Here is a 27,101-nt window from a genome sequence, read left to right on the forward strand (position 1 = left end):
TTTTGACACTGTGGACCTGACATCCATCTATAGAGACAATAAAAGGGCGTAATTTTGTAAAAACTTGCATTTTATTGTCACTGAGTTTGGTCTGATTGAGGTAATGGAGATAAGAAAAGGGGGAGGAAAGAGAGGTTCTTGGTTTTGTAGAAAAAGAGTCATCGATATAAAAATGAAACTGTACACCAAAATGATGAAAGTCTGTCTCTGGACAGAGGAGATAAATCGTAAATGGTCCCAGCACTGACCCTTGAGGGACACCAGAGACACTCTTTACCCTCCTGACTGATTTTTCTCTAGATGTGCTTTTTTCTAGTGTCCTTGTCACTGTACAAGGACCTGTGCAACGTGAAGAGACCGTGAAGCTGTCCTCTTCTTGTACGAGTAGATACCGGTCTTGCTGCTGGGTTGATCCCTTCCATGGCCCCTGTCCAGGTGTTCTTGTATATAGGTTGTCTTCTGTTGCCTCTTCTACGGTGTTGAGATTGTGCCAGGAGACACACTAAACCTTCTTGCAACGTATATGCCATCCTGGAAGAGCTGGTCTATCTGTGCACCATGACTGGGCTGCAGGTACCATATCACGCTATCCGTCATGGTGAGGGCATTCACAGAAAGCAAAACTGAAGAAACATCGGTCCAGTGGGGATAAGGAGAGAAATGATCTGTGGCCACCACCTACAAAGACATTACCTAATGGGGGTTATATTCTTGTTGCCTCTCCAGGTCATCTGACGTCACTTTCATTTGAACCAAAGTATGAAATGGATTCAAAGTAGTTTATAAATCTTAGACTAGTGTATAAACTAGACAGGCTGATATCCCCCCAAGTTTACCTGACTTTGTGTTACATGATGATTCAGCATTCCCTTAAACGTTTTAAAACATATATGCATTGAAGTGGAAGCATGCCAGCAGCAAAACAACATGCAGCACATGCAGGATAAACAAGTCATGCCTGCAAAGCATTACAGAAATATCATGCACTTCCGGACAGACAGAACAAGCGTGAAAGGGCCAAGAATGAGACGGGTCCACTCTAAGCTTACTTTGAAAATATATTATTTTCGGACAGGGAGATGGATCCCACCAAATGTATTTCAATTAAAAAAAAAAAAAAAAAAGAAAATATTAAATTGTAATCTGAATTATACAGGGTGACTAATGAAATTAAAGGAAAAACAAACATATCGTTTAGTGTTGCACTCATTTTATTGATCAGTGGTTAGAAAGTCATCCAAATCCCCAGGCTCACCACCTATTTGAGATCTGTTTTGTGCAGTTTGATCAGAAAACAGCTAAAAACATTAAAACCAACATTTGAACCAATTTCCCTGGTCCACTTTTTTCAGTTTAAAAACAAAATGATACAGCTGATCGTGTACCATCTCAAGAACAGGATTTGAGCAAAGCTGAAAAGTGTATTGAAAAGGAACTTTATCAACTACATTTGTAAAGAATGCCGACACTGTGGTAAAAACCTCAAACTTCCAATGATTATTCTTGACAGTACTCTTTGTTAAAGACAAAGAAAAATACATCTGTTTTTGGCATCTATTTGAAAAAGATTGCAAAGCAGTGAAGCACAGCACATATTATAATAAGATAGCATTTTTACTTCTGCATAGTTACATTGCAGATGCGTAATTCAAATTTAGTGTGCAGTACTTAAATCCAAACTAAATTAATCTATTTATTTCCAAAATTATGGGTCTAGATGTTTCATAGATTAATATGAGGATCCAAGGCCATCCACTCATCCGATCACAGTTATATTGGTTGAATAAGACATAAGTGACTGTGTTTTGTTCATTGCTTTGATTTAAACCAAGAAAAACAAAGAAAGACAAATGTACCACGTTTGCAAAAGGGGAAAAAAAGTTTTGAAATTGCAAATGATTAAGAAATTTGCTATACATTTTATTTACATCTGAGCTGCCAAAAAGTATAAAAGTATCAATATTCACAAGAGTATGTACAATAATCCTTAATCAGTAGGTCCAAAAAAAAAAAAAAAAAAAAATCCTGGTTTGTTTGCCCAAAAGGTAAAAAGAAGTATTCACCCAGTGTTTTAAAAAATATATAGAACATATATATAATAATACATTTAAAAGGTTTGACCACATTGATAAAGACTTATAATAGTGCAACTACCTAAATTATATTCTTAAAATGAGCCATTTAAAAAAGTAATAAATCTCTAAAATGTCTTTTAAAAGGAGTCTCTCTGTGCAGAAAATTCCTGTGGACAATAATTTTTTTAAAAATTGAAGGCACAGCAGCCCTGGTAGACTGAGTGGGATTTACACAGGACTGGAGATAGAGTAAGGTTACAGGCGCCCTAGGGTTTGATCACAGGAGGGGTAGGCCACACCAGGGTTTGTAGGTAAAGGAGAAAAGGGGTAACTGGGTTGTGCAGGACAACACGGCGAGACACAGGAGGTAAAAGACATTTCTGAAGTAAAGGTCACACAGACGTGGTCACGCTGTCCGCAGCGTTATTGACCTCATTTTTGTTGGAGTCCAGCCCTTTGGCGGCATTCATGTCGTTGCGGAGGTTCTCTGCTGCTCTCTTCATACTTTTCAGCTGGTCGGGGTGAGGCGTGGCCCGCCGAAGTAGTGTTCCCTGTGTAGATGAAACAGAATCTAATTAGTGGGATGCTTTTTAAAATCTGCTTAAATTGCCTTGGAGAGAGCTGAAGAACAATGTTTACATGACAGCAGACTGTGATGCTCGATGCACGTGCCTTGCATTCATGATTTGTCAAAATAATATCCCAGAAAACATTATTATTATTATTATTTGCAGTAATTTGTAGCACTTTAGCATGACTGTCCTACCCCAAGGCTGTGGATATAAAACGATCAGAGTTCCTGAAAAAGCCGCTTGAGGCAATCCCCATAACCTTATTTATGGCATATTTAATACAGATGAGGACATATACCCATTAAAATCTATGGAAACTAAGCTAACCAAGCTTGCTTCTTGGTAAAGCTTGCTAAATAATTAAATTGTGCTCAAATGTTCAAATCTTGCTTTAAAAATGGGAGTTCTAAGATTGCATCCATCTTTTATATGCAGCCTATGGACTCACCGGATCGTCGTCATCGTCGACATCATCTCCATCTACGAAGTGAATGACGCTGGTCCTGTTCACGGCGTTGTTGTCCCATGTTTCGTTAGCAATGTCATTCACCAGGCTCTCCATACCTCCGCAGCGAGCAAGATTATCAGAGCCTGGGGTTGTTTTTAAAACAAACAGCATATTTAATATTACTGGAATTCACATAAAAATGTTAGTACAAGCTAAAAGCAAACATGTCAATAGATCAAAATCAGTATGGCTACGATTACTTCTGCAATGTTTGCAATCTGCAAACACAAGAAATAAAAGCTGTCCAGTGCTAATGAGTGAGCCTGAAACTGTCAGATCACCATTTCAAATCTGAGCTTAGTCACAGGCTTACAGCAACACAATCTTCCCTGCCCCCAACCTCAGCCTCACTTTCCCCACTTCCGCCAGCTTTATAGCTGCATTTCTCTGACAGGAGACATGCAGCACTTCTCAAAATCAACGGATGGATGAATTTGCTAATTATTTTTGCTGGCAGAAAACAACATGAAAAATAAAGTGATCAGCAAGCATATCACAAATATTTACAAATCTGTGTGAAAATCTGTCAATGACAGGACAAAAAAAAAGAAAAAATTACAATAATCTGCTGTATCAGGCAGCGATAGAGCCAGCCGTCAGCAGCATGTCTGTACCCAGTTTGTGAGCTTTTAATGGCAGCAAGCCAGGCGCTTTTAAGCCTCTTTAGCTGTCCAATCCACAACATTTCTGAAAAACATATTGAAAGAGGGCCTCAAGGGACAAGAGAGGGCCTGACCTGTTATAGGCGCTGTGATCCCTTACAGGACCTTATAATCGACAGATACTGCAGGAAGGGATCAGAGGCTGCAGAACACACTGTGCTCCTCCGAGCAGATCATGTGATAATGTCACGAAAACTGCAGGAGACTGTACAAGACTTAACGATGAACATTACTAAAAATGTCTCAGAGCGAGCACAGAGTTATTTCACTCTGGACGAAGCCCATCACTTTAAGAGCACGGAGACGCTGATCCACTTCTATGTTTATTCACACAAAGTTCTCACATGCAAAGAAGCAGAGTGATTTCAATCAACCAGTGAGAAAAATGTTTTTCTCTACACTCAAACCTCCATAATTATCTCAGGCTTATACTCGATGAATAACATTACCTTTGTCATCACTTGGCTGTTGAGGGAGCAGCACGCAGGTAAGCACCTTCTCGCCTGACTTAGGGTCCTGATCAGTCTGAAAGGTGAGGAGCGGCTGCGACTGGTTTTCTGACAGCCATAAGGCCTTCAGCTGTAGAGTCGTCAGAGAAAGCGGTAGGTGGGTGAGCCTGAAAAACAAACAGGAAATAAATCACTGCCCACACAACCTCCCCACCTCCAAGATACCTCCTGGTTATTATTTCCAAAACATACACACTGCTGTGGGCACAGTGTGAATTAGTAAAGGTGTCACATTTGGATGAGGTACATGGCAGTTGTTTTATTTATGTGGAGGAGGGAAAACACTCTCCAGACACAGAGGTGAACGTGTCTTTGTGTGACTCAAGCTGCAGATATCTGCAGCTTTCATTCTAGACAAAGCTGGGAGCTATACAGGTACAGGCAGGGAAATAAAGGTCAAAACAACCTCTGACTAACTGAATAACATGGTCAAAATATCAGGATGATCTTCAGGGATTAGCAGGCCGAAACCAAGTATTTAATTATAAAACAGCATCATAAAAATGAAACACAAACCATGTTTTTGCTACTTATTATGAAATGTTTTTTGTTTTTGTTTTGTTTTTTTAATCGAGATGGAATAAACTAACAATCTGACTTTGCCAGCTCGAGATAAATGAACCTACCGGTTCCCAGACACGTCGAGCACGTGCAGCTCTGTGGCTTGCGACAGCTCTGACGGTATCCTCGTCAGCCTGTTCTCTCGTACGCAGAAGACATTCAGACTACTGCAGCCGCCAATCTTAATAACAGGAGACACAACAACAACGTGATTAGGCTGCCGGCACTTCAAAGTTAAAATGGTTAATCATAAGTAAACACACGCACACAAGACTGCCAATACAAGTTTGTCTTAATAGCTTTATGAATCCAGACTAAATGCACATCTGATGTTTTTCAACAATGCCACAGTAATAAAAAGCACGATAGATCTTTTGCCAGCATTTGGAAACTTTGTCCCCAGTTTAGTGATCTTGATGGAAGAACAATTACATGTCAATAAGATGTGGCAGAGTGGCCTAAAATTAGGAACAATTAGGCCTGGTAGCCAGAGAAAACAATGTGCCGGCTGAACTCCAGCTACAATATATTTATCAGCACAGACTAACCAGTACAGGTTAGAACCAATCGGGCTAAAAGATGCAGGGTAAAGTAAATGGCTAAAGGTGCTAAAAGCAATTACACGCAAGAAGAGTAAGAAACTTTCAAATTTACTGAGCTACTTGCGTATGTGTGAGCAAGAATAAGCAAAAACAACCAAATGTGCTGGTTTCCATCCAAGCAGATCCAGGAGAAAGGGTTGTGCACCTAATAATCAATTAATAGAGTCAATAAAGTTAATACAACTGGGCCAATGGTGGAGCTATTCACACACACACACACAATCCGGTGCAAAACAAGAACATGACGACGAAACACAACGTGACACAATAATTATCGATCACCTTGTGTTTATATTCGACTGAAGCCAACATCCTAATTGAAAATAAAATCTGATTAATTGTCCAGCCCTAGCCAGTGATCAAGTAGCTGAGCAAAGCTCAAATCAATACACACGCCACAGTAACACTGTCCCTGTTAGACATGTCATGCAATGCAAAACAGTGATACCATGGATTCATTATCTAGGCCAAGTGTGCCTACTGTTATTTTTCCCCAAACACTGCAGGCTTTGCATCATTTAGACACAGGGGCATTGTCCAACATTTCAAGAAGCCTTTCAGATGAAGCTTTAAACCAAGCGAGCCTTCACTTACGCAGACAAGAGGTTAGAGAAGAATGTCGCATGCAAACACAAAGGACACACTGAGACAGAGCTGAAGCTGAACAAACCGGGGGGCCGAGCAGTAAAAATGAAATGAGAGAGCACCACAAGCAAGAGCATTGTCCAGTCAAATGTGAATGAACCTCGGTTTGAGCTTTAACTCCCTCATAACAGTTGCAGAAAAGCATCATATTACAATAATGGCAGTCTGGCTTAACCACATTACATCATTGTGTACAAAACAGATTCGGTTTCAATTTCCACTCTAACCTGTGCAAACAAGTGACAAAACCAGTAACAGCAAAGGCCCAAGAGATCCATATCTGTGTCACTTACCAGCAAAGAAAGGAAGTGCTTCAGTGCGGCTATAAACTTGAATAAGCAGTTTGCCAGCTTGCTCTTAAAACGCCAGCATTGTCAGGTGGCATAAAAGAAGCTTACCTCCTTGGGTAACGACAGTAGCTGGTTTCTGTCACAGTTCAGGTGAAACAGTCGCTTTAACTTTCCAATACTCCTCGGCAAGCTCTGTAATTATAAACCAAAACAAAAATTAGAGGAAACATCAGCGTCTGCTCGGTTTTACATTAAATAGAAATATTTATTTCTCTCAATACTAAGCAACTTATCAATTTATCCATAAAACAAGGACAATAAAGTCAAATTATCCATGTAGTGCTTTCATGCACTGTGTTGCCCACGTTGTCATGTCATTTACACACAAAACAACAACATAAAAACAGGCCGACTTATCAGTGGTGATGATGTGTACAATACTTTCTGTTTCACTGGTTGCTTCCACTGTGTGCAGGGTGTGCATCCTGAGAAGCCTAACTGTAATCAGTTTGTCCATCTCCTTCATGTCTCCAAAGAAAAAAATATCTTAAATCTGGTTTATGCATTCAGGCATAATAATCAGAATAAGGAAGAAAGATCATTTTAGTGATTTTGAAGGTGGCATGGCTGTATTTCAGAAACTGCAGATCCATTGGGAATTTCCCACATACCAATGTCTATGGATTACAGAGAATGGTCAGACTGCTTCAAGCTGTTAAGAAGGCAACACAAACTCAAATAACCACTCGTTACAAGGTATACAGAAGTGCATCTGAGGTTGAACCTCAAAGCAGATGAGCTACAGCGGCAGAAGACCACACCAGGTGCCGCTCCATACAGCTAAGAACAGCAAACTAAGGCTGTCAGCACAAGCACAAGTCCACCCTGCCTTATTCAGGCTGATGACAAATGACTTTCGCAGTCTCCACATCTTAATCCAATACAGCATCTTTAGAATGTGGTGGAACGGGAGAGTCTCATTATGGACGTGCAGCTGAAAATTCAGCAGCAACTGTGTGATGCCACCATGTCAATATGGACCAAAATCTCAATGGCACATGTTTCCAGTACCTTGTTGAATCTATACCATGAAGAATTAAGACAGTTCTGGTACTAGCAAGGTGTACGTAATGAAGTGACCACTAAGTGTATATTTATTGGTAAATACTTAGTTTAAACATTTGTACAATAACCTTGGCTGTAGCCATTTTTCCATTAGACCATGAGCTCATTAATCTGTTTTTAAAGAGGATGCATGAAGCTGAAAAAGACCCCAAACAAACCTGTAGCTGGTTCTCTGTGAGCACAAGTTCAGTAAGACTTTCACAGTTGCCAATGCTCTCTGGAAGATACGCCAGTTGATTCTGATCAACTTTCAGTATAGAAAGTTTTCGTAGTTTTCCTACAGAGAGAGAAAATATATACATATGTTGAACATGATATACATTAAACAATATAAACCCTGTAAGCATTGAAAGGCAGTCAGTCAACTGAGGCATTTATATCAACATCAATCTTGGTGTTTGCATATTTATCTGTATCTTCATGATAGTCATGTTCTAATCCAGCAGTCCCCAACCTTTTTTGCACCACGGACCGGTTTAATGTCAGACAATATTTTCACGGAGTGGCCTTTAAGGTGTCGCGGATAAATACAACAAAATAAAATAATACGACCAAGACAAAAACTGTGGTATTTTTGGTAAATATAATAATAAAGGCGAATGTACTGTGTAATTGTGTAACTTTATTAGCAGCGTCCTCCTGAAATGCGCCAACAACATTGAGAGTAACATCTTCCTCTCTTCCCCTTAATTCTCTCTGGTCGCTATGGTAACGTGTAAATATTTCTTTCAAAATAAGACACACAACTACAACGTGGGAAAAGACCCAGGGAAACAGAGTTAACAATAAAAATCCTGATAACCATAAATTTCACATCTGAGCCTCAACTCTCGCGGCCTGGTTCCAAACAACTCAAGGACCAGCCCGGAGATTGGGGACCGCTGCTCTAAGGCAACTGGTATAAATGCGGACAAAAGTCACCCTTCATCCTGCTCTGCGTGTGTGTGTAGCTCAGCCCCACCTTTGTCAAACAGACAGGGTTAGAGTTAGACCTACAGTTGTTATTGGCTGTTGGTGACACACCTACTGCCCAAAAGGTTTAAGGTCAGAAACATCTCAAACACACCAAGAATACGACGACAGGCAAAGATGATTTCTCTGCTCGCTTTAACACACCTCTGGTGGATCATAAGTCATGGCTAATTGTGTTTTATTATTATACATTTAAAAACATAAGAGACCCAAGAACATTTGTGAACCACATATTATGTTTCAGATTTATTACAATCATGCTGACAAATTCATATGCATACCAATGCTTTCTGGTAGAGAATCAATGTTGTTCTGAGATACTAGCAGGTCAGTGAGTGACACCAGGCCTCCCATCTCCTCTGGAAGTTTCTCCAGTTTGTTTTCTGATACATCCAGACACAGCAGGCTTTTGATGTTGCCCAGTTCCTAAGATTCACAGCAAAAACTTGTGTATGTTAAAATAATACAACGGCAAACCTGATCAAGGAGTAGGAACAGAGACAGTCTTTTTCTAAACTTTATATATGTAACAGTATGCAAATGACAGTGGTTTTATGATTAGCAGTAAGACTGGAACAGACTGTAAAACATAGACATGAAATGCATGATTAGCTTACTGCAGGTATTTCTGTCAAGTGGTTTCCATCCAGCCACAAGTCCTTCAAACTGACAAGGTGGCCTATTGACTTAGGCTGCGTGGGAGGAAGAAATGCAGGAACCATAAGAGCCAGGAAAATATAAAAGAGAAAGAGACAAAAAAGGGACAAAGCAGAAAAAGCCATCTCAGTTATTTGCTTTAAACTGAACATGAGTTTCCCTCCGATACAATGCTGCTTGCTTTAATATGACTGCACCTGTTATGCTGCTTTTTGGCAAAATAGCAAAGAGCCCATTCAAATTTCTAAACACAATCTCCATTAGACAATTCTTGGCAGCTCATCCTTGCATGATCTGCCAGTACCTCATTCACCATCGGAGTTAAACCTCTCACATAAGATTACAACTTAAAACCAAAGCTGAAAACAGATGGCCATCGTCCCATCTGCACGATAAGAGGTGAAAGCTGTTCTCGAGGGATGCTAATCTGCTCGGACATGACAAGAACGAGGCAAAGAGAAAAGTTGTGTTTTTGGCATTCTTCTGGGTTAAAACAAAAAAACCTCACCAAAGAGTAGAGTTCATTGTTGCCTAGGTCGAGTTCTTCAAGTTTATGAAGCTGTGATAATGACCTGTGGATGACACGTGCAAGACAAGTTAAAAAAAAAAAAATAGAAAAATGCTTAAGAACGCATGCATATCCACATAAAGCAATGAGTACTCACTCTGGTAGGAATTGCAATACATTTTCTCTGAGTTCTAGTGATACCAAATTGGTGAGGCTGCAATGACAGGTAAAAAAGAAAGATGATTACATGTTACTCTGAGTGTTTTTAAAACAATGAGTTTAAATGACAGTTAAAAATGGCCACAGACAGTCTTTTTGCAATCAGACATCTGAAAACAGGAAGTAGTTTGGAGGTGTGTCCATCTTATCGAGGCTGTAAAATTGCAGCAGGATAAACAACGTCTGCATACTTTAAATGAAGAGCAAAAAAACAGAGACATCGCAGACCAAAGGACAGGGTTGTCATCTGGCCATTCATGTATGCCTTTGTGCTATACATGCACCTAGCTGATACAGGATTTTATAACAGTAGCCGTCTAGAACAGTACAAAGTCTATGTTGTTTACGAGAAGTAACTCTAAATAGGTTAGACTTTGTGTGTTATTAGTGATGGACCAAGAAGACGACGCCTTTTACAGCACACCCTTGACTGAAACGCCAAGCCGGCATTCCTTGCATGTTAGCAATTTCACTGTGGAAAACTACAGACACAGCAGCAAATAAATTAATTTATGCAAAGCTCCAATACTGCTGCTAGTTTTCATTCACCTTGCTTCCACCGCAGCAGATCACTAAAACCAGATATTAAAAAGACAAAAGAAAATCTTCCCAATTCCAGCACACTGTGTCTGAGATTCGATTTAAAACACGCCACCTTACTGCTCAACTCTCTGATTTCTGTGCGTGCCATTTCACATCAGCAAACACTCCCATCTCACAAGATAAACCGCTGCTGCCGTGTAACCCCTTGGACATTTATCTTATCTACTTCTAAAAAACCAAGGCATCCTGTTCCAGCTGCGCTATGGTTTTCATTACCTTCTCCTTTTGACAGAGAGCAGGCCTTAAGCCATTGTGTTAAGCGAGATAAAATATTGGACATATGTGCGGAACATGCCGTACCATGAGGCAGAAAGAGGGGGGAGAGGCAATCCTAAGAGTTTGTGCAATCACAATTCTTAACTTTTTTCCCATAAAGATGACATCTGATTGCCTCCCCTATACCCTCAAAAACAAGTTTGACACCTCAATATGAACTGTATTGACAAAGACTCGGTTTGTTGATCACTTGAAAAGCTTCTGGGTTGCTGCATAGGCATTGTGTGTTATAAGCAGACCTGGAATATGACAGAAGCCGCTCAGTTCACAAAGGAGCTTTAAGAGTTACTCCTAGCAGGCTTTGACCCAAGACCATCACCATATGAGCATTCATCTTCTTTATCTTAAAGGAATAACTAATTGCATGAAGACACCACAGCGCCACCTGGAATTTGGAAAGTTTTTTTCTTGTCTGTTTTTTTTTTTTTTTTGAGACCCAGAGCGAGATGCAAAATGAAAACCTGGCAGAGAACCGTTCTTGAGAAAAACAGTCAAACAGCTTCACACATCTGGAATAATCCTATCCCTGTCAGGCCTCCAATTCAGTTTACCTTAAAATACCAAACCTCTACTAAAATATCTCCTGTGGCACTCTGACCTGAAAGCAAATAGCTTTGTTATTAAATTCAATTAGAACTGATCTCAATGTTTAAAAGGGGACCCCATGGGACTGAGAATGTTGGCAGGCATGCCTTTAACTACTCTGGATTATATGCCATCTCCAAACAAGCATTTTTGCCTTTTATGAACAAAGGCAAAAGACGCTAACTGATGAGTTGGTAAGGAGTAATGTGGTTGGTATGTTCGCCTGTGAGATACGGTGAGATGGAGGAGATTCTGAAGAAGGCGAAATGACAGCAAAAGGAGATATTGAAAATGAAACCTGCTTCTATGTTTCTAATGGTGTTTACTGTGTAACCTTTGAACAGTGGGAGGTAGAATAATGACCTGGGAGCATCACAGATTTTGAAATGCTTTCCAGAAGGAACATACTGTGTGTTAATTAGCTGTGTAGGAGGCCAACCTCGACAATTTGCCACTAGACAAAGTTATCACGCAGAGAAGTGGCACCCTAAAGGAATACTTTGGAGCTTTGTGTGTTTTAAAGTAAAAATGTTGTTGCTTATGCTAAGTGCTTTGTTTGAGCAGAGTAACTGACAAACCCTATAATTGAAGTTGCCATTAAAACAACAGAAATATGTGCCTTTTGTTACAGTAATTATCAAATTCCTTTCTGGCAAGATCACAAAGACTAAAGCAAGGTATGTGACTTGAAAATGCAAAGGGAGGCAGGTGAGATATTATCAAACACTAGTCTCCCTTAAACTGGATAAACATCAGTCTACCAGTGCATCGAACCCTCAGTGGGCTTAGAAAGATTCAGGTTCATCCTTAACAGAGTATGTTACCATTAGACACACTTCAGATTTCATGATAAAATCTATATACTTTAACTTTTACATACTTGTGCTAAATCACTTACTTTCCAATATTTTCTGGAAGCACTTGCAATGAAATGTCATTGATGGAAAGGCAGGTTAAATTCCTCAGCTCCGTGAAGCTTTCAGGTAACCTGGATGAACAAACAACAAGACACAAAGTGAATCCATGAGAATTAACAGTATAATTTGATCCAGACATTTCAATCATTCAGACAGTATTGTTTAGCATTGATGACCCTGATGCCATTATCTGTGTTTGCTGCTTATCATCTCTGCCCTCAGATTGGCTCTTTTTATATTAAACAAAAGACCATATGCAACCTTAAGCTTAGGTGTTATTATGTGTATGCATATCCAAAATATACACACACCAGTTTGGGCTTTATTGCTCCATTGAATTTATGACTGATAACCAAATGATGTCACATTCCTGTAAAGCCACAGTCCACAGTCCAGTCATCCCTGGGGTGTTACTATTAACCTGTTAAAATAGGGCTGATGTAGAATGAAGAGTGGGAAATTAGGTTACTACTCTGGAAAGTAGTGTTCTGTGTGTGTGTGTGTGTGTGTGTGTGTGTGTGTGTGTGTGTGTGTGTGTGTGTGTGTGTGTGTGTGTGTGTACTTTAACAGTATTGAACACCAAAGCGTCACTATTACTTCCTAAACTTGTGTGGCTTTGTGCCCCTGCTGAGGTGCAAATTAGACATGATCTCACCCACACATGGAAAAGCAGAGTATGGGAAATATGCAATCTGCCAGGTATATAAATATTACTAATGTTACTAACAGCAGAGAGGTTAACACCACACAATGCAGAAAATGAAATATATATATATAAAATATTTCATATAAAAATAAACACATATGAAATGTACCATTTGAAAAGCCTTGAATGCAGACTGTTGTAAAAGTATTAAAAATAATCACAGGTAAAGTTTTTTAAAGTATGTCAAATTCTTACTTTGTTAATGGATTTCCACTGAAATCAGCCACTTGGAGAGCTTTGCAGTTTGAAATGCTCTCTGGAATGCCCAAAATATCTGAACAAGAGAAAATATGTTAATTATAACACTGCTCATTGACTGCAATTGGGTCTTAAAATGTGCCAACTTAAAAAAAAAAAGAAAAGTACATAAGTGAAATAATAAGTGTTTTTATGTAGAACAAAGCTGTTTAAGCTGTCTCTGAACTTAAGAGGTCTTTACAGCTACAGCTGAGAAAGGCTTGCTCTGTTACAGAAGGAACCTCACCAGTATATCAAAAAGAATAAGTCAATTAATCTTTAAATTTGTTTGTGGCATTAGTTTTTGTAATGGCAATTAAATATGTGAGTGCAATTCTTTTTCTGAGCTCTTCTGTGTAAAAACCTGTTCTAGCAGTGACAGATGAAACGTCTCTGAACATGTTTACTTGTGTTGTTATTTTGTGGTTTAGCCATGTGATATACCAGTGTTTACTCTGCTTACCATTTCGAGAGACATCCAGTTCTACCAGCTGCATAAAGTTGGCTATTTCAGATGGAATTGTGTGGATCTCATTGTCACTCAGGCCAAGTTTTCTAAGTTTCGCCAGCTGGAAAAATTGCTGAAAGATGGAAGGGAGGAAAACATCGATTTATTAATAGGCTTCAAGATATTTAACATTCAAATTACACAACCTGGTCAAAGATTCATTCTTGTATGAATTCAATTCATGTCAGTTCTATTTATTTATACAGTGCCAAATCACATCAACAGTTGCGTCAATGCGCTTTATATTGTAAGGTTGACCCTTTAATAATACAATAGAGAAAACAAAATCATATGGCCCCTATGACCAAGCACTTTGGCGACAGCGGGAAGGAAAAACTCCCTTTTAACAGGAAGAAACCTCTAGCAGAACCACCTTCAGGTAAGGGCGGCCATCTGCCGTAACCGGTTGGGGTGAGGGGAGGAGGACAGAACAAAAAACATGTTGTGGAAGAGAGCCAGAGATGAATAATAAGTGATGATTAAACTGTACGACACTGGATTACAAAATTAATAGAAACAAAAACAGTCAGAGAGCTTTTTATTTTTGGAAGATGGCTACTTTTGCCACAATGTCACAACAAGAGACTAAATGCATTTTTACTTCCGTTCAATTTGTATAGTGCCAAATCACAACAAATGTTGCCTTCATTCCTCAATTGCTGTAAGATAAAGAGAAAACCTCAACCCCAATAGAGAGAAAACCTCAACAATCAGATGATCACTATAAGGACGAACTACGCAACTGTAGGAAGGAAAAACTGAATACTGAAGGAGGTTTTATTTTCAAGAACGCAATTGTTAAATCCTTTAAAATCTGTTATTCTGATCTTTCACATGTTTGATTTTGTACTGCAGAAACTCACACAAAAGCCACTATCCCTGTCCCCCACGCTTAACATCAAGTAGTTTTCTGTGTCTTGAAATATTTGATGACTTAAGTCTGTCATGATAAATATACGGTTCTCCTATCACAAACAACTTTACAGACCTTTGCCAGGGTTGTGTCACAGCTGTAAATAATAAAATGAAGAAAGCTGAACATATTTAGCGGTTTCTAGAACTTTGGGTTGTTATGGTGGTTCACTGTCGGGGCTTACTGGGACACAGAATAGAGCCAACGTTAACCTCCTAGGACCTGGTGTCCACATATGTAGACATCTACACCAAAATACTTAATTTTTCTCTATAAGGGCCTGATATCCACTTACGAGAACATTATACTGCCACTGTTCAATCAAAATTTGAAATGAATGTCCTCATATGTGGATCTCATTTTTCTCAAAAACAAAAATTAGGTTTAAAAAACAAACAAACAAACTGGTAATTCTTTGTTTTTACATTCTTTAGGTCCCAATCAACCCAAATAGCAAAGAAAAAATAAAAATTCATGCAATGAAAGAGTTCAGGTCTTAGGAGGTTAATGGTATTAACATCTGTGTTTTCTCTAGTATGACACATCAAAATGTCTGCTTATTGTTTGTCATGTGTCTACTTAAGCTGAGGTGTTTGAAAAGTAAGCAGCACATGACAAGAAACTTGAACGAAAACAAAACGGCTACTAGCAACCACTCAGAAAAAGTCTTGTAAAGAGGGAGAACTCAAATACAATGAAAAATATGTGCTGCTCATTATGACTCTTCCATCAACTTGCTACTGTAAAAAAAAATTATTTACACTATTATTTTATTCCAACTTAATGAAAAATAATTGTTTCATTGTTAGAAATTTGTTACATAGTAGAAACATTCCCTGACACAGAAAAAGTAACAAAACTGAATCAAATTAAAATGAAAATAATTTAAAAGCCTATGTTTTAGTGACTTTAGTCACATTTGTCAACACAACCTGCCTGAGGTCTGCTCCAGAGAGCAGGTTTAGCTTAAACTTTGAGTTTTGGCAAGAGAACTGTAGACTTTCCAGAAAGAGTATTAACTTAAACTACAACTCTTTTGAACTCCTCCCGATGCATTTGTCTGACCCACTGTTTTTATTTCCTCATTCAATTCGGTTCAGTTAGGTTTTATTTATATAGTGCCAAATCACAACAATAGTCCCCTCAATGTGCTTAATACTGTATGGTAAACATGCTACAATAATACAGAGAAAACCCCAGCAATCAACCAACCACTTAGGCTCAGGGAGGGGCAGCCACCTGCCATGATCGGCTGGGGATGAGGAGAGGAAGACAGCACAGAAGACACTGCAGAGAGCCAGAGATTAATAATAACTAAAGATTAAATGCAAAGTGGTGTACAAACACATTCATACAATCGATTTGTAAACTCATATCAGAGTGCATTAACTAATTAATTAAGAAATGTACATCTTTGCAAACACTGAAATCCCAGTTAGATGTTAGTTTTCTAGGACAGGACAGTGATGGTGATCACTGGGCATTGTAGATTTATTATAAGGTTGGCACAAAATCTATAGGTTGCGCTTTCAAACGCTGTGCTTGCGTACAGTAAGGCAGCGGTCAGGCTGTGAGCCATTTCCTCTGTGCTGAACCTTCTACTATCCATTACTATGTGTTATTCGCTGTGTAGATAATACAAACCTATATGAAACTTCAGACACGTAAACACTGATAAGGAGCCATTTTTCATGCTGTGACCTGTCACCATGTTGGATAAATTCCTGTCATAGTAGGAATTTTGTTGAAGATGATGTAACGCAATCCTGGTCACGCAAGCCTAGAGACCAGTCAGCCTACCCTTGGCAAAGTCCGGTCACTAAGGAAAAATGTGTAATCCCCAGCGGGTTGGCGAGTGGTTGCTAGCTGTCATTAGGTGAAATTAGCAGCAAAACGGGAGCTGCACCAAAAAACCGGAGGTGAAATAAATTATATAACTCTTTTTCTTGTATTTTAAAGATAAACATTGTGGTCCCCACTGACATACAGTCACATTTACAGTTTCACAGGAGTAAAATGGAGGCTCTGATGTTTATTTACCTGCAAACAGTCAATCTTTGAGCTCCATTTTAAAAATTTCCCCCGTGCTGTTTAACTCAGGGTGATCATACTAAAAGCAGAGTCCGAGCTCAGAAGTTCAGGATCAGACTCCGGGTTTGTTAACTTTGCTTTCTGGTGCAGGTCTGCTTTGGTACAGACGTTTATTGAAACTTGGGATGTCTGTGTGACTGTAAGCCTGTTTGCACTGTAATATCAACTCACCCCTAACAAATACCATCCATTCACATAAATAATTCAAAAGACTAAAACAAATACTGAAAGTAATGAATTAGCTGGTCCTAAACTGAATGGAAATAAAAACTCCAAACACAATATGAATTAACAAAAGAAATAAAATAAACAACTATTAAAACACTGATTACCTTAAAACAGTTAAAGCAAAATAGAAAATACCGACAGGCTACGTTCACCACAGGCCCCTCCGATCTTTTTTGTGTCCTTCAGACTATGATATTAGACATGAGGTCAAAAAAGAAAGAAAGATCCAGCCAGCACACTTCTTTACAATGCAAAAATCAATTATCACAGGCACATACTTGACAGCCATAACAAGAACAGGCAGAGCCTTGAATGTGTGTGTGTGTGTGGGGGGGGGCGTGGGGGGGGGGGGGGGGGTCTCTTAATGTTTTGGCATGAACTAAATAACTCTTGATCTTCCCCCCTGGGCTTTGTGAGTTAAAGGTGTGCCAAGAGGCCAGGAGGGTTTCATCCACTTTGTACATATCATTTAAATCAACCAACCACTTCTTCTCTTTTGAGCTGCATGTCCGGTTTGTTCCAAACACATTAGGTTCGCTGTATTTGAACTTCAATGTAAAAATGCCTCACAATTGTAATCCACTGAAAACTACATGAATTCTTACTGCAGCTGCTTAGTACAAACTTTTTGGCTACTCATTTCATTAACAAAACATTTAGGATAACAATTCTCTTATTTGAAGAGAAAACCTGCAGGCTATGGGAAAAATTTGTCTTTGCAGTTTAGAGGAAACTAGACAGTTGTTCCCCTTTGTTTGCAATGCCTGCAGCTTATGATTACCAAGTTAAACTTACCTGTCCAGCACATTACCAGCTTTAATGATTCCTGACTAATACTTAATAAATTGTGCCACTTCCTCAAAGTTAAACACCACCACCTTTAAACTGCATAAAGACTACAGATGCTATCTATGTGGATAAGCAATATAAAAAGCTGTAACCATAGGCAGCACCAAATACAATGATAATGTTATTGAGCTGCCAAATCAGCAGCAGATCTGATCTGAGTTACTGTCAGTGAGGTGTAAATGTGTTGCTCATTATCTACAGACCAAATCCAGATACAGATCACACTGTAATAATCCGTGCACAATAAATAAAACCCACGAGTCCAAAAGTCAAACTCCACCCTGTTGCAAAATGCACATGTTATTCCAAGCTCTTAAGGACATTTAAACACCTCTTAATCTGTCTTTTCAACACACAAACAAAGCTGATGTCCAATATATGTCTGATCTTTTGCATCCTAAATCCCTTCTTTTCACTTTCACTAAAAAACACATTTGTGTGGGTGAATTTTTTTTTTCTGCCAAGCCAGTTCCTATATTACAAGTGGACACCTGGAGATTTGTCATGTTTCCAACCAGGAAACTAACTGAAAGTTTAACACGTTTGGAAAAAAACATTTTTTAAACTCAATTATAGCGTGTGTTTTTCTCTATCCGACTTCCTCCTGTGTAACTTTTATGACACAACAATCGACGCGGGAAGGACATACAGGTTCAATGTCAAGGATTCAGAACAGCTAAGGACAAAACAGATACAGCTTCATGGAAATCCTTTTAACAATAAAGACAATCAGAGTTAAAAGGGAGCAATGCAAAGCCGGTACCAGTGTTGTTACCACCTTTTATTTTAACTGTGACAGAGTCCTGCATTAACTGAAACCCTGACAACAAACCTGTTCTTCCTGTTGGTTTTTTCACGCTCCGCCCCAAACAATCACCCATGTATGAAACGCAAAAAACCAAAACAGGGCAAGTCAAGAAAACATTAACCATTCTCATGCAGTCCAAACCGACGTTTGAATCCTCAGGTTCACCTTCAGCAGCGCTAGTTAGAACATAAGCAGCAGTCTGAAGGGATTTTGTGGTAAAATGACTGCAATTGGGAAACATAATCACACAATTGCTTTACAATACCTTTGTTTATTTTAGTCTAGTCCATACAAACAACAGACTGCATTAAACTAACTTAACTATTACATGTTGACACACTTAGCAAAACTGACTGCCAGGCACAATCCTATAAGCACAGAAGCTTAAGTGAAAGACATGAGTGTCAAATGTGTTGTGGAGTCTAATTCACTGCAAAGTAGGCTATAGTATTATATATCGCAGCATAGGCGAGAGTTAAAACCGTCTCAACCGCATGTCAGACAGCCAACAACTGCACTACCTTTATGACAGTTCTTCCTGTAGATCACAGGATACTCAGAGCACAACTTTCTTTACCACTTAACTCGGGTCATAAACCCTGCAGCTTCCTGTCTCAGACCGGATATTGCTTCTTCCTTCCATCACCACAGTCACCGTGTCTGTATTTTCTGAACGAATGCACACCAGATCTCCAAAAGGTTACAGAGGCCAAAAACTAGTGCCTATTTTCACATTGTCACTCAATCTGCTGATTATGTACAGTAAAAAAACATATGAACCATGCTACTGTGACAGATTCACAGTGATCAAAAACAAGAACCAATTTTCACTGGACTAAAAGTTGACTGACTTATTAATCGATCTGCTTTCATTTATTCGGATTTAACAGTAGCCTGAAAGTCATCAAGTATTCTGGCTTCTCCTGTACGTGTCCTCGCAGGTTCATTTTCAGCTACCCATCAGGGCAGCATTGTCCTCAACTTTCTTGTTAAACTGCAAAACTGTTATTTTAATTTCCCAGTAAAGGCCAGATCGACCGCTCTTAGCTTTTCATATCAACGGCTGTCATCATAGTTTCTACTCTACTAAATGCTTTTTGTTTGTTTTTTTACATGTGGCTTGATAGTCTCTGTTTTGTGTCCGATATTACAAACTGATGCTTACACAGGTAAAGAACAAAAACATTCAAAGACCTTTAACAGAGTCACCGCTACCTCTGTGTCTTACAGTTTCAGTGAAGCTCAGTATGCTGGAAACTGCATTCATTTTTAAACTGGATAAACAGGCAAGTGCATTTCAACAGCCAGCTAGTCTTGCATTCCTATTCTGTCTCTGCAGGCAGTTTGTTCATTTGAATGCTGTTTACCAGCCAGCCTGATGTGTGTACTCTAAGAGCCAGCTGCTCAAAGGGAACTTTGAATACACAGACAGTCATGAGTTACAGTTTGCCAACTTAGTCGTGTACCTGGGCAACAAATAACACAGAAAACAATTAAAACAACAAAGAGAGAAGCAGGGCCTAACTATTAACCCTACTCACACAAACCCACGCTTCAGGTTCCTTGACTTAGTCAGCTGATCTGTCTTGGTAAAACTATGAAACCATCTGCTCAACTTGCCCCATCTTGTCACAGTAAAAACACACCTTTGCCGTTGTATCTTGCTATTAAAACTGCCTCGTGCATGTTTTTATCTGCCTGCTGTGTAAAAGCGACTTGAAATACGTTACTGTCAAGGCTCTGTAATGCCATTGTCAATACAATGATAACATTGGGGAGGCTTCAGTGCGATCAGTTAGCCACCTCCGAGGCAAATGTAATGAGATTGCGAGGTGCGCACTGGACTGGACGGATACAACAGTTTGCCCAGTTGAGCGTTTCTTGGGTTCTCTTGGCAAGCATTGATGACAACACTTTCAGTTGTCACCACGCAAATGATGCAACCCCTCCATCCCCTAAACATGCTTAAAATATTTGTGAACTAAGTGTAGAAATAGCTTAAATGTCACACAGTTCTGTCTCCACCGTCACAGTGAGATTACACCTGCTAACTGCATCCTGTCTGGTGCAAATATCCAGTCTGTCAAGTGTTGGGGATTTTTTTTTTCCCCTTTCTCTTTTTTGTGCATTTGTTTGGGGCTTTATCAGTCTGTACTTTACAATTCAGGTCATTGATTCATTATGACTTCATTAGAAAATGCTAGAACACACAATTGCTCTAGTGAAGCAACAACAAAACACATAATGCAGTCTTTGTTTTCAGACAGAATACCTGTTCCTGTGCTTTCTTCGATGGACAAAGTAAGCAGTGTGGCACAGCCATGGGAGGTTGCTCACATTATCTCTGTTCCATCACGTTTCTATGCTCATGCCAGACCCAAAAATATTCTTTCTGTGGTCTTTTCTTTCCTGCGTGGCTCTCTGAAAACTGCAGACCAAATCACTGTACATCCTGTTTAGATAACGTTCATCAGCTTTAAAAATGGCTACATCTCAGCTTTTTGACACAAGGAAGAAAGGTTGAGCAGAAAACTGCCCTCCAGAACCAAAGCTTTCCATCTGACCCACCGTGACTTCAGGAAGGTCTTGCTTGTCAGGAACAGCTGTAAACCCAATGAATTACTACTCCTAGGTTACAGCATGAACGAGTAACAATTTCTCCACCTTAAAATGTACTCAGAGCTGAACCAAGGGCACCTTCTAAAAACCAACTTTTCTGCTAAAGAGAATACTAATGTCAGGCGAGGTATCTTCAGCCAGAAAAGTCTACATGACCCATTCATGCGCTTGGGAAAAAACATGTAAATCTTCTGAGTAGTAATCCAGATCTCTAAGGTCACATGTAAACAGACTAGGATTGTGTATCCCAACTTCACCAAGAGTGTAAGTCACACTGAGAAGCCTGCAATCAAAATACGTGGTTGCTCTTAAAGGATGAAGGACCAGGACTTTAGTCATAATATCTAATGTCAGGGGGAAAAGCAGTTTGGCTTTACAGAACTTTTCAAGACAATCCATTAGTGACTCACTTGAGTGATTACATTCACGTACATATTAGTAAAACTTTGTGGATGTGTGGTCTCAGCATGATTGTTTCTCAATTCTGCTTCCTTTTTTTTGGAAAAGTAATCTGACAGCATCCCCTTGGTCTCTGCAAAATTGTGATATCAAGCTTGTGATAGGGCTATTTTTTTTTTTCAAATTTGTATTAGCAGCAGATGAAGCATCAGCCATGATCATGACCAACCCACAGCAAAGATTGCTATTTTTAATGTCAAAGTACCCGTTTATGTTAGTTAGTGCTGCCAAGTTGTGCTATCAGATAGCCCTAAAACAATTCATTGTACATGCAGTGTCTCTTGACTAGTAGTCATAGTACAATACCCACTTACAGTGTTGATTGTCCTATCATTTATCTATTGTCTATTCCTGGTTTTATTACAAGCTACCTTATTGCCACAGACGGAAAATTATGATCTCCTCGCTGGAATTTTTATAGAGGTCTCAGTGCTTTTATCAGCAGACAGGTTGCTTCATTCGCCAACATATTTCCAAGGCCATTCAGCATTTGCATTAGAGAAGAGCAAAAACAGCTGTTTCGTTTAAAGAAGTGAATGCCTCTTCCTGCTTGGCAACCACATCCACATAAATGATGACTGCATTTCTCTTAATTAAAATCTGACATCCATACTCATGGATAAATATCAGCCTGGAGCAGCAGTGCTGTTTAACTCTATACTCCCAGGGGAAAATATACATAAGCTACATCATCTGCATGTATGGCTCTCTGTCATGCAGAAAGATACTACATGTAAGGAAAAAGCACAAACACAAAGGTCATCATAACCTGCCCAAACAGGTTCAGCAGTTCAGATAGTAGTATCAGCGCGATGAATATTTGAGAGCTTAAGTTTTAAGATTGTGAATCATAATTCTAGCTACCCTGCGGTGCAAATGTGTATCTTTGGGGGAAATTTCCACCCTTACGGTGTCTCACTTTACTGATCTTGTGTAATTTTCGTGCCCGGATCCCACCTAGACGGGGTGCCAGATCAGCTCAGTTACCTGCCATTTAATTTAAACGAGCGGAAGCTGCTTTCTCCTTACCTTGGGCAAGTCTCGGAGTTGGTTGGCATCCAGCAACAGCTCCTCCAAACTCCGTCCGTAGCGAAAAATCTCATCGGGCACATAGAGCAGGGAGCAGTGGCGTTTATCGATCGTCTCGACATGACGGTTGCACCGCCACAGGGGTATACAGTTAAACATCACGGGGAAGGTGGAAATAAATCTCGTACCCGTGCGATAAAAGAAGCAGCGGGGAGGAGGAGATGGTGGAAGATGCAACAGATTGCTATGGCGGGACAGCCACCGACAAACACAAGCGAGGCGAAACTCGCAGGCAAGTAAACACCGAAACTCCCGCTGTAAGTCAGCCGCTGTAACGTTACCGAGCTAACGTTCCGCAGGTCGCGAGTAACATGGGTGCTCCAGTCCCCGTCGTAGGTTCACTTTGTAGTTTGCAGACACCTGTTTTTTCTCTCCACTCGGTTCCTCGTCCAACGTCCGCCTTTTTTAAAGCCCCCTCTTAAGCGTTAAACACACGGGCTACATCTCAGTGTAAAGGAGGGCGGCATTCTCGTGTGGTTTTTTCTTTTTTTTTCGTCTCGTCCTGGAGTTAATTTCCTCTCCCGTCCTGTTTCTGACCCGGAAAATTCACTCCCTCATTCCAATCCTACGTCATCATTCCAGGCTGCTCCTCCCTCCGGTCCCTCCTCTGGATCCCGTCCCGCACGGGGCCGCCATGATAGGGCACAGATGACTGGCAGCGGCCCGGGGCGGGGGAAGGGCACCCACAGTGTAAACCCCGGACCTCAAGTATGTGAATTATCCGAGTTCAAACCTGTATTATGTCTACAACTTTAACTTGTTACTCACTTGCAAGGTACTCATACTTGATACATGAGTTTTTAAGACCTGTACTACTCATATATGCAAATTGTGATTTAATTTCCTTTTTTTAAAATGCCATTGGGTTCAATAAGTACTTTAGTTTAAAAAAATATAATTTTCTGGTAATTAGTCCATGGTTCAGGTTTAAAGGGTTCCAGTGTTTTATCCTGTACTATTTTAACCTGCTTTGTTTATTTTATTTTATTTCATTCAATTTCATTCAACAAAAAAAGCGTGGAAATACTGTGTGAACTCAATATAAAAACAGAAAGCAATGAATTTCACATAATATATTCAATGTTTAGATCTCATTTAAAATGGTACAAATACAATGTCTTAAAACTGACAAAGCCACTTCACTGGTTCCCAGTTTAATACAGACTTACCTTTTAAAATCCTTTTATTATAGTTGATAAAATCCCAGTGCATCTCGGTATCTTTACCCAGTCAGACCTCTCAGGTCATCAGGGGCAGATCTTTTAACTCCTTCCTTGAATTAAATCTAAGTGTCTTGACTTTCTTACTTTGATCCTGTTCTTCACAACAAGCTGCCAGCTGACCTGAGGTTAGTTACAGCTAAATTCAAAAGCGAGCTTAAAACAGTTTTATTCTTACAAGCCTACACACAATAACTAATATAAATATTATATAACTAATAATAAATCCTATTATTATTTTTGCCTTTGTTTTTTTATCCTGTGTTGAGTTCATATCTAATGAAATAGATTTAAAAGATTCGGATCATCGTACTCCTTTTTAAACATGTACATTGTGTTGTGTATTGATATTTGTGGCAATTTTATTTTCTTTACTTTTTTCTATTTACAATGTATTTTGTTGCTATTTCAGATAACTGTACATGTTTGAAATAAAACAGTCTGACAATCAATCATTCAAAATCTCCTGTAAGATTAAAGTTGACACTGACATCAAAACTGGGACATTCTCTTTCTTTTCTTTTTTTAGTACCTAATCATTTTGAATTTGATGCAAGCAACACACCTAAAAATGGCTAGGATGGGGGGAAATTTAACACTATGCTTCATCTCCTGCTCTTCATAAAGCACTAAATGTTTAGTTGCCAGGTCTGGAAGACCAGTTTCCCCTGGACTCTTTTATTACAGAGCCATTAAACCAAAGAAGAGCTTATATATAAAACGTCATTGTTTAATCGGACATTTATGTATCTGTCTGTGCCACATGCACTCTCCCACAACATTACAGAGGCTTGCTTTTAAAACTCGCCCTGGTAAAAAGTCAGATGGTCCCTTTTATCTTTAGCCCGGAGACCATCATCTATAATTTCCAAAAATTTTCCTTAAATATAGATTCATCAGAAACCACAAGAGATTTCCACTTTGCCTCAGTCCATCTTACATGAGCTTGTACCCAGAAAAAGTTACAGCATTTTTTTTTCTGTTGTGTTTTTTTTAACTAAACTGTGGCACCTTTAGCAAGAAAAATCCTGGTCTCCTCCTGACTCCTATTGTTAGCCGATTTCTTTTTCTTTTTAGATTTGTTACATTTATAGTGTAACAATGCCAGGGGCAGAGTGGCAAGAAGGAAAGCGAAGAGCAAAACAAAAACAAACGAAACTTTACTTGTAATTCTGTTTTTCTCAGAATCTCCAAGTTTTAACTTGATTTTATGGTTGCAGAGACAAACTGTGTTTTCTGACAGTGGTTTTCAAAAGTGTTGCTGAGCTCATGCAGAAAATTTCACTTCTGTTATTAATGAAGCGCCACCCGAGAGCACCAAAAGTAACTGAGTTTTTCAGCATTTTCCGCTGTATGCAGAAATACCTTCACATGGCTGTCTAACCAGTCTGCATGGTTGTTTGTTTTGCCATGGCCACTGTGCACAGTGTTCTAATTGTCAAATACCAGGTACTTATGCAACCACATACTGGGAAAGTCCTCCATTACATCTTTATCAACTGCAGCTGCACAACATCTACTTTGAGATGCCCCTGTGCAACTTTTAAGACATGCAGACTGAAAAATGTATAAAAAACATAGATCATAATATTGGATAGCATTATTCACAGACTGTATTATTAAAAAGCAGTTACCTTCTTCATGTCACCGCAAGTCACTGCTCCATAAAGAGACATCTGGGATTTATACTCTAAACACTTTGCAGCCTTAAAACAAATATCTAAATTTGTCACACTGGGCAGATGTTTATACAACCCCAATTCCAAAAGTGCTGGGATACTATGTAAAATGTAAATAAAATTGGAGGGCAACTGATTGTTGTATTCACAATAGGGCATAGAAAAATCTTTACACAGACATTTTTATACTATTTTGTAAAAAAAAAAAAAAAAAAAAAAAGGTAGCTTATTTTGAAATTGACAGCAGAAAAAGAAAAAAGTTTATTTCTTAGAAATAAAACAATATTCTCGTTTTATATTTTCTGTGTTCTGTTGAGAATAAAATGTGGTTTTGTGAGATCTGCAAATCATCGCATTCCAGGTTTTTTTTCCCCCCCATATTTCACACAGTATACAAACTTTTGGAATTGTGGTTGTACTTGCTGTATTTTGTCATTTTGTACTTTTGGAGGTGTGACACTTAATGCACTGACTTTGGCAACTCCCACTCTTAAATGTATTGTCTCTGTAAAGCACTTTGAATCACCTTGTTGTTGAATTGTGCTATACAAATAAACTTGCCTTGCCTTGCCTTACCCAATAGGATATAAACCCTGTTCAACCAATTACCCACTGACAGCTATATACCTGGTCTAGGTCAACTACAATGGCTTTGTGCACTTTGACTTTGATGAAGATGCAGAAACATTAACAGTTTGTTTGCACAAGTGTGAATCATTGTGCTGCAGCCATCTTTTGCCCTCTGCTACTTCGCCGAGGTCAGACTTGAGGAATGTGCGGAGTACGACAAATAATCCCTTGATTATATCCTTCTAAGGGTCAGCATCAGCTCCATTTGTCTTATTTATTTGGTCCTCTTGTGGAAGGACTGCTTCATTAACCCTCAGAGTTTCCGTTTGTTCCGTTCTCTGCCAAGATGATGGTAAATGGTAAATGGCCTGCATTTGTATAGCGCTTTTCTAGTCCATAGGACCCCAAAGCACTTTACACTACATTCAGTCATTCACCCATTCACACGCACATTCACACACTGGCGATAGCAAGCTACATTGTAGCCACAGCTGCCCTGGGGCGCACTGACACACTGCTTCTATAAAGTCCAGGTTCTGGGGACGTAAATTCCTGACTCAGTGCTCCATTGTGTGTTTTTGTATCCAGGTATGCTTTCACCGTATTGGCAGTATGTTTGGGATCATTGGTCGTGGTGGATCACAATCTGCACTTTGCTGTGATGAAAATTTCATCCTTGACAAGATCCAACACCACTGGCTGAAATGCAACCCTGAACCAAGATAGATCCTCCACCTTGTTTTACAGAGGACTGTAGTAACTGTCGTACCTCTTTGACCTCCGTATATACTGACCATTTAATCCAAAAGTTTCACATTTGCACTTACCATAAGACCTGT

At 39.4% G+C, this 27,101-nt stretch overlaps 1 protein-coding gene across 1 annotated transcript; it reads right to left on the reverse strand.

The window, feature by feature from the left end:
• Positions 1-1,422: 1,422 nt before the first annotated feature.
• On the reverse strand, positions 1,423-23,402 carry LOC308387797 (leucine-rich repeat-containing protein 1-like). Its single transcript, XM_080868075.1, has 14 exons — positions 22,734-23,402; positions 13,693-13,810; positions 13,188-13,266; positions 12,268-12,357; positions 9,844-9,900; positions 9,687-9,750; positions 9,139-9,213; positions 8,803-8,947; positions 7,708-7,826; positions 6,533-6,616; positions 4,953-5,068; positions 4,267-4,433; positions 3,096-3,238; positions 1,423-2,626 (listed from the first exon to the last, which is right to left on the reverse strand). Exons 1-14 carry the CDS (start codon positions 22,890-22,892, stop codon positions 2,468-2,470), a joined length of 1,575 nt encoding a protein of 524 aa, XP_080724201.1. The 5' UTR covers positions 22,893-23,402; the 3' UTR covers positions 1,423-2,467.
• Between the last annotated feature and the right edge of the window lie 3,699 nt (positions 23,403-27,101).

Source organism: Rhamphochromis sp. 'chilingali' (genome assembly GCF_963969265.1).
Source record: "Rhamphochromis sp. 'chilingali' genome assembly, chromosome: 20".
NCBI lineage: Eukaryota > Metazoa > Chordata > Actinopteri > Cichliformes > Cichlidae > Rhamphochromis > Rhamphochromis sp. 'chilingali'.

Excerpts from the sequence above, each read along its gene's own strand:
- LOC308387797 (XM_080868075.1), bottom strand. The coding sequence starts at position 22,892 with ATGTTTAACTGTATACCCCTGTGGCGGTGCAACCGTCATGTCGAGACG. Across the intron at positions 9,751-9,843 it reads GTATTGCAATTCCTACCAGA|GTCATTATCACAGCTTCATA; the intron begins GTGAGTACTCAT and ends TGTCATCCACAG. Across the intron at positions 5,069-6,532 it reads TACTGTCGTTACCCAAGGAG|ATTGGCGGCTGCAGTAGTCT; the intron begins GTAAGCTTCTTT and ends CCTGTTATTAAG.